At 44.8% G+C, this 8,613-nt stretch overlaps 1 protein-coding gene and 1 non-coding gene across 2 annotated transcripts in view; one reads left to right on the top strand and one right to left on the bottom strand.

Moving 5' to 3' along the window:
* Positions 1 to 2,798, bottom strand: part of LOC121789926 (uncharacterized tatC-like protein ymf16) — a 5,401-nt gene extending 2,603 nt beyond the window's left edge. The window contains exon 1 of the mRNA XM_042188265.1: positions 2,542 to 2,798. Within this exon, the coding sequence (XP_042044199.1) occupies positions 2,542 to 2,798 (257 nt within the window). The remainder of the gene's footprint in view (positions 1 to 2,541) is intronic.
* Positions 1,093 to 1,179, top strand: TRNAS-UGA. Its single transcript has one exon. It is a non-coding gene; the product is annotated as a tRNA-Ser (tRNA).
* Positions 2,799 to 8,613: the final 5,815 nt, after the last annotated feature.

Raw genomic sequence — 8,613 nt, 5'->3', positions numbered from 1 at the left:
CTAAAGCACCGAAGGAAGGGTAGACGCGGAAAATAGATCAATACGATAAGAAAAAGTGTGGTGATGCTTTCCTCTAACTAAGTTAGCCTTCTTCAAAGAATAGAAATTTATCCCACATGCATTCACAAGCAGCTCAAAGATTGAACTTATTCTCATAAGAGAAGAGGGGAGCATTCTTTTACAGTGTGACGTTTTTGTAAGCCTAGGGCCTGGCCTGGGGGTTGAGCCTAGTATAAATATAAATCAAATTCCTATCTTCCTCTCACTAGGAGTTCTTTGCTTTGAGGTAGGATGGTTCAATCAACCAATGTATGGGTAGAATGAAAATGAAATTAGGAAATAGGGCAGAGTGGAACTAGGAATAGGAGGAGGACTAAGACTTTAAGATTCACATCTAAGCAAGAACCCTGAGGGAACCATGCTTCCGGAAGAAGAGATGAACTAGAAAACTATTATCTGAGTGCAATGAAAACATACTTTTCTGAGGAAGGAAAGGTTAAATCAAAAAAGGTGAAATTGTATGAGAGATCAAGATAACGAAATTCTTCTATATACGAGTTTACCAGAATTCATTGTCATTGCCTGGCTAACTAAGAGATAGTGGAAAGAGATAATAAAGAAAGTCAAAGGACAAAGGAGGGGGAGAGATAAAGAATAGAAGAATACAGCTATATCCCCGACCGGAGAAGTAGAGGAGTCAACCAAGGATTGGTTGGTCTTGCACAATAACTGATTCTAGCTATTCTTCTTCAATTTCAATAAGAGTTGGTGAGTGACTCTAAAATCAGAAGCTCCTGGGGGACCTTAGATTCTTTCTTTCGACGCGAACTCACTCGCTTGAGGCGGACTCAATCACTCGGAGGATCATTCGTTCTTCACTCTCTTGCTATTACCCGAAGGGAGCGCAGCAACCAAGGTGCATATTATCATATAGAAAGAGGCGAGGCGTAGCGATTCGTACTACCGGAAAAGTTTCGCTAACCGGCAGGCAATAGAATCAGCCGATAGGGGCAAGCAAGCGCAGCGAATCACATAAATAAGCCCTTACCCGCCAGCGCGCCGCGGATAGATAGGGCGTGCGAAGCGCGAAGGGGATGGATGTCTGAGCGGTTGAAAGAGTCGGTCTTGAAAACCGAAGTATTGATAGGAATACCGGGGGTTCGAATCCCTCTCCATCCGCGAGGTCATAAGTTATCTCTTGCCTTATCTATAGATAATAATGAATCGGATCGACTCGACTGATATGATAGATGGAATGGTAGTTTGTGTTATGATTTAGTTAGGACCTTGTCTCCCTTTCGTTATCTTCCGCTCTCCTTGTATAGGTTGGGAAAGGGCCGGGTGGATTACCTTTGGGAGCTAAGTCGAAGATCTCGGTGGTCTTGTGAGTGGTTGATAAACTGCGATTGCAGTTTTATTTAGGAAGTCCCATAGCTGTGAGGCTTAAGAGACAAAGAAAACGGTGGATACTTTTCTGGGTGGAAGGTGACGACCCTAATGAATCGACTATCAAGGGGGCTGTTAGCTACATCAGCACTCAAATTCCTTCCCCTGAAGCAAGCAGGCAATCTCACTCGCTTGAGGCGAGCCTCTCTCATTTATGTAACTTGACTCTTCTGTGATCACTAAACGTTCTGGACCAAAGGGGATAGCAGCTATTGAATCCAAGCCAATTGAATCAGAAACCGCTGCTGTTGGTGTTACCGGTGTTTTAGTATGTCGTAGCCGCTCTTAGTACTAATCTAAAGCACAGAGAAGACGCTCAGAGAGACCCCTCCTCAATCTGACCAATCCGGACTCGCCCACATGGGAAGGATCAAGTCCCCCCTTCGTCAGTCGTCTTGATCCGCCAGACGATCTTCTTGCAGAACCTTGAAGAGGCTTGATGGGAAAGAGAAGTGAAAAAGGAGAACAAATGGAAGGTCTCTCTCTACCTCACAAGCTCTTGGATCCCATGGCTAAAGAAGAACCCTCATTTGGCCTTTGTTTAAAGAGGAACAATCCTACCGGACTCATTTGAGATAGGAATGGCTAAACTTATTGTCCTAGGAAGAAAGCTAATGAAAGCAAAGGGCAAGAAAATCTTGGTTTAATAGAAGTTAGTCAAAATCTCGCTTTTCTCCATTGTACTATGATTGCTAGATAGCATTCCAAGCTCCAAGATCGAACGGGAATTAGTAGTAGTGCTAGTGAGGGTATGGAAATGGAATTCATCGATTCTTTCCAGAAGTTATATAAATTGGACCCTAGACCGGGTGACTTTTTCGTGCTTGTCCTTGGAAATAAGAGAAAAATGTTCAGCCCCTTTTCTAAAGAAGAGATTGAAGAAGCGGTGTTCAATCTAGGGGAGATCTTACTCATTTTTAATAAATAAATACGATGGTTTTAGGGTTTATTCAGGCTTTATGGGCTTTGTTAGAAGTGGAAATGATTTCTAATTTGTTTGCAAACGATAGACAAACGGGTCCTGGTTATTTATGTTTAAGTGATAGATAAAGATCGAAATGCGGTTCTGCAATGGTAGTAAGACCATCAGTTGACCCGGTTTCTATGAACTCATCTGATCCAATGTCATATCCAGTTGACCGGGTCGAACTATCAGCAGTGGAGAAGGCAACAAGAGCACCACAAAACGAAAAAAGGCGGAGATATATATCACCAGCGGCAGAGGTAGCAACATCTAAGCCAGTATCTGGGCCAGTTGGCTTCGTCGACTCAGCAATTGAAGTGGTTGATCTTGAACCAATTTGTTCATCAGTTGCCCCATTACCCGGTAAACTCTCCTGGATCAATAGCATTGGATCGGGAATGTGGCCATTTCACTATAGCCCATTGATCTACAGCGGATAAAGACTCTTCGACTAAGACATTGCCTTTCTATTTCATTTGTTGACTGTTCACATTTCACTGGCCAGGTTCGAGACTCTCTTCCCTTCGCCCTTTGCTTGCGCATTCATGAGGTCTTCCGCTTTCGTGCTTTCCGGGGACGTAGATTGACTTCTAAAAACGGAGCATTCTTAGTCGAATCTACTCCGTTATTATGGGACTCTGAGCTAAATGCTGGTTCTTCCCCGAGTAGCTTCTTATTGTTTCTTTCTTTCTTGGCCCCTGTCGGAAGAGTAGGAGAATCTTCTCTTCTTTCTTGCTTCCGGTCTTTTGTTAAGTATTTCGATTTCAGCTCCTTTGTTTAGTTCATAGTTAGTGGAAGATTATCTTCTTTGTTGCTGAGTTCTTTGTCTAGGCCAAACTAGCTTCCGGAAGAGACTAATTGAACTCCTCACTCGTCCAACTCGTCGAAACTTTAGAATTAGTTCGCTTGTTGGAATCGCTCGTTAGTTTGCTGAATCGTTCAAACTTGCTAACCTAATCTGCATTTCTTGCCTCCTCACGATAGATAAGAGGTACCTTCAAAGTGTGCTTAAAAGGCTCTCTTTTGTTTTCAGTAACCGAGGAGTAGTAGTGTAGTGGTAGTCCCGCCCCGTGAGTAGTGTGAGTAGTCCCACCCGAGGTTAAAGCAGTCCTAACCAAAGAGCTAAACGAAAGAGGGCGACCGTTGCTAGAGTTCATACCTCAGATGATCGCTAAGACCCGACGTAAAGCGTTAGACCTGCGGGCTTTTCTTAACCGAAGATGTGACCCGTTGTTCTTCGAATCCTCTTCCTGCACCTGCTGCTAAGTCCCCTTTCTTTGACCATGTCTCCCCAGCCGAGTGACAGTATGAATGAATGCGTTAAAACCAACCTCTGATAATGTACCCGCTTCAACGGTTAGAGGAAGGCCAAGACAAACAACTTACTCTTTCTTCGACCTTTCGGTGTTGTGTTAAAAAGGTAGGTACTTTGTTCGGGAGACTGGAGTGAAATACCAATATGTGCGGCTAAAGGTTTAAAAGGAGTAAAGAACATAGCTAAATCTGTTTTGTGATATGATGGACATTAAGTTCTACATTTCCTTATTGCAGTGTATTTTTGCCAGGGGTATATTGATACGTGAATTAAGTTGCTCGGGGCCCATCCCAAGCAGCCTTCACTCACTACCCGGAACGGGCCATTAACAATACTCTTTTACCAACTAGGACGAGGAAACAGCTTTCCTTCATTTCCTTCAGAGGAAAACAAGGGCATTTATGAGAGCGTTTCAACCAATTAGGACTTTACAGAATTCACAATCGGTGATTTCGTCAATCCAGTCTCGTATGAGGCATAATTTCTTTTCCCTGGAAAGGGCTAGGGTCTCATCCTTCTCTGCTTCATCTATGGCGCCATACGAAGACTGAAATTCTCCTCCTTATGGCCGTAACAACCACAGTGATAACACACAAGGTGCAGCCCCTCGTATTCAATACGTCTTATTCTCTTTCGAAAGGCCGTTCTACTCTCACACTGGTTACGAAAGGAGATTCACTCGGCAGAAAGGCTTTCTACCATAGAGGCTTCCTTATCTCATGATTGATATAGGCGCACCTTTACTTAATGGAGGGAGCTTTTATGTTAGTGCAGTGCTTGATAACAGGAAGAGCAGCAAAGCGCGGACTTGAAGAGCCGAAACTCCTTCACAGCAGCAAAGGAGAAGACAGAGTGACTATGAACCTTAAGCAGCGAGCGCACCTTTCTTTACTAGAATAGCAGCAAACAAAGAAAGAGCAGCAGCCCATAGGGAACAAGGCTAGGGAAGTCACCTTAATAGGTCTCAGTAGCTCGTAGTATTCAAGATTTCCGATCATAAAACCACCCCCTCAAATTCCAAGGGATCGAGGTAGACTTGGCCCTATTCATTCATCAATCTATCTTATGCTATATAGAGCATGGGCCATTCCCTTTCGGACCGGGGCCGATTCGACAAGGGAGAGATAGGCTCAAACTCGAAAGTACGTTGATAAGGGAGCGCGGAAGGACAAGTTTAATGAATGAAAAAGCAAGAAAGTCAGGGATGGTGCGGAAGCACGTAAGCATCCCGAGCAAGATAGATAGATCTTCCGTTTTGGTGCGGAAAGACAAGCGCTGAGCAAAAGCGTTCGCAATCCTCTCCTAAGACGAGTCAAATAAGGGAGTAGGAAGGAGAATAGATCATTTACGGTAGGCTGCTTCTTCGCAATCAGCCCTAGATGACTGATCGTCCATGCTTACACGCAGGAGCGCTCACAGACTCTCGCTCGTTCACCCGCGCCTAGCACTAAGGCAAAGGGAGAGAGCTAAACGAAGTCCCGAGAATGAGCCCGGATCCTGCTTGCTTAGCCTGGGCCTTAGCTTCAACGACCTCTCTAGTACAGTACACCTATTCTATTTAAACCCCAAAGTCAGGCACCTACCGTTACACCTTCCTTCCAGAGTCCTCTTCTGCCTTTGGTTTTATCCATGGGATCAGTGGCCCCTTCCCATCGATCTAGTGGGGGCATAACTCTTATCATCTCGGTCGTGGGAAATACACAGGAACGAGCCGTCTAGCACCCAACCAACACTCAGGACAATGGACACTCGGGAACGCGCCTGCCAGGATAAGGAAGGCGCAACTAGACTCAAAGGTCCTAAGCCTGGCTTTGCCTCTTGGATATCACTTAGGCTCAATCGAAGATGAACTGAGAGAAGACCTCTGGTGTCTGGATTCTTATGCGGAATCAAAGCAAGCCGGAGGCTGGGCGAATAGATTGTTGCTGGATTACGAAGGGATCGAATCTGATCTGCCTATGCGAACCTGAGGGGTGACGGGGCGGCTAAGACGCCCTGAGCCCTTACTGAATCGAGAAGATAACTATCCTTTCTTTTTCATTCAAAGTTCGCATCAGCTCCTTGGTGCTTACGAATACGATTAGCTATTATGCCCTTTCCCTCTCTTTACGCTCTGTTCTAGAATAGAGAAGTGAGTATATCAAGGCACCCAAAGCATCGATTAGACAAGAGAAAAGTAGGGAGTCGTCGGAGATGTAGAAGAGGTGACCCGACCCAAGAAGAGAAAGAGGAGAGCCGAGCGAGAAGAGAGAAGAGCTAAACCTCAGATGTGGCCCGTTCGGGGCCGAGGTCAGCATATTGATTTCCGAGCTAACCGAAAGACGATGTGAGACTTAACAGCCAGACATTCATAGCGTTTCTTGCCCCAACTAACGGGAATCAATAGGAAGGTTTCACCGCAGGTGTCTTCTTCGATCTGATGGTTTGAAAGCAGTAAGTAGAAGAGTAGCTCCTCAATATGTATGGTTTCCTGGTTTCAGTAGTCAAGGTAAATCGGTATTCACGTTCATGTAGCGAGGATTGCACCAAAGTGTAATCCGAAGTGGAGCTAACTCAATATGCAGGTTTTGTAGCTACGCCTTGTGTGAAACCGGGTAACCCAGATTCTAAATCTAAATCACTAATTAAGAAAAGCATTGATTGGCCGTTAGGCTTTCATGCACGAATTTCGAGAGAATTCTTTGTCCGAAGGAGTTCCGGGAAAACCCGACAAAAAGTATGATGCGTAGCGATGAACAGATTGGAAAGCGGTCAATCCTAGGCAAGATGCAGATGCTGCTGAAAACTTCCTTGGCCTTTAGGCCTTCCTCGATTGTGAAAAAGTCGGCAATCAATCGTTGAAAAAGTCCCAGTTTATGAGTGAAATCATGGGAAAATCCATGATCGACGGAAAGGTCCGAGATCAATAATCCCATGAGCTGCGCAACAAGATGAAAAGTAAACAAGAAAGTTCCAATCTTAGGAGTTAGGAGTTTTATCCGGCCTTTAGGCGAAGCCATTTGAAACTTCCTTGGTGCTTGCAAACTCGATCAACGGGAGGATCCGAAGGAGCTGAAAGCGAAAAACTAGAACAAACAACTTCTTGAGCCAACGGTTCTCTACTCTTCTTCCGACCCGCCTTTCCTGAACCAGAGGAGCAAAGCAGCGAGGAGAGGAGAAACAAACAAGCAACAAGATCCTTGCTTTTTAATCCTTTTGCCAAGGAGAGGCCTCCAAAGGAGAAGGGAAGCGGAAAAGCTAGATCTAGATTTATCTTAATATAAACAAACTAGTTCCATCTTCCTCAACAAGCAGATTACTATCGGAAGTAAAGCGGAATAGCGGAATGAAAGTCCCGCTGAAGAACTATCAAGCTGCAAAAGATGCTTGAGAAAGCGATGGTTGCTGAGTATCTGATACCTCCGAACATCAGGAGAACAACTTATTAGCGATAAATGATACTTTTGAGTCCACTCTTTCAGAAGATTCAAATCCTGTCATCCTCAGTAACCGAAGCTTAGCCAAAGGAGCTCTAGAGCTACAGATTCCGTAGCTCCTCGTTATCACGCCTTCGGGCTAATAACCCTTTCCTGAACCTTATAGCCGAAGTCAGGAACTTCTTGACAAAGCTAAACCTGCCAAAACGAGGAAGATTCCTCTAGTCTTTGGAGCTAGTTAAACGCTTCAAAACCAGGAAGAAGACTCAGCGAATTAACCCGCTGGTTAGATCGATTGAACTCCTTACACTGATAGAAGACAAGGGAACTAAAGATCGAATGAACCCGTAGGATATATCCAATTCACCCTTGCGAGAAGAGATTTCTTCCCGTTAAGAACGCTACTGTTACTGAAAAGATACAGAGCGAACAAGCCCGGTTCATCGATTAGTAAGAGACCAATTCATAAGTAATAGAAGAGTAAGAGCTCGATCAATTCGAAGATGTGCTAGAGTAACTTCTCGACCCCATGAGCTGAGCCACGAGCGGATCAGGTCTATTGACGATCCCGCGAAGCCGGTAAGTCAGAGGAGCGAAGCCTACTTCTGATTGATTGAGTTTGGTACGAAAGTAAAGGAAGAATTTCTCATATACATGTATTTTTGAAATCAAACAACAAGGGATCAATCGGGAGGTGTGAGTCAGTAGTGATGCAACGTAACGGGTGTAGTGAGTCAGGAGTCGTTCGAACGAGCTCAACGGCGGATGTTGCATTCCTGCATTCAATCAAAGACTAGGGATAGGTTGGTGATTGCAGTTAACCCAAAGATGTGGCATTCATGCATGAATACTAGTACTGTAGTTAATGCGCTCTTGCTTGTTAGCTAAGAACGAATAGGAATAGAGGATTGAAGATGCTCGACCAAAGGTTGCTGTTTGTTTGGTCTGGATAAGCAGGCAGGGACAGGCTCCTCGAGCAGCTATTCGTTGATAGTCAATCATAATATGCCATTCGATGCAGCGGATTCTCCTATTGCGTCCTTCAGCCAGGAGCTATTCTTTCACAAAGAGCTTCTTCGTGCACAACATATTATGATAGCGGTTTTCGTTTTCTATCTAAGACCGGTTAGGGCCGCCGGGCATTCCTCTAAAGCCAGAGTAAATGGCCTCAGATCTTCTTTAGATGAGACCCCATCGTGATAGAAGGACCGTCATGTAGCAGCGGGCGGGTCCTTATTCACTAGCAAAAAGGGGTAGAAGACCTATTGCGGATGAAATAGAATCCGCACACGGTAAAGACTCCTCCAGTGCCAAAGCTCCATCCCTCCCAGTTCGGTTTGACTTCTATTCCATCTTATTCTATTGAATTTGAAGCCATAGAGTAGAAGGTGAGATTCTATATTCTATAGCCTATGCGCCTGCTTCTGATGAGATAGAAGTAGCAAGAACAAACAGTGATGGACTATCGGGTG

The sequence above is a fragment of the Salvia splendens genome, unplaced genomic scaffold (assembly GCF_004379255.2).
Source record: "Salvia splendens isolate huo1 unplaced genomic scaffold, SspV2 ctg368, whole genome shotgun sequence".
NCBI lineage: Eukaryota > Viridiplantae > Streptophyta > Magnoliopsida > Lamiales > Lamiaceae > Salvia > Salvia splendens.
Note: the sequence above shows the minus strand (reverse complement) of the source record. Positions and strands in the feature narration are given on the sequence as shown.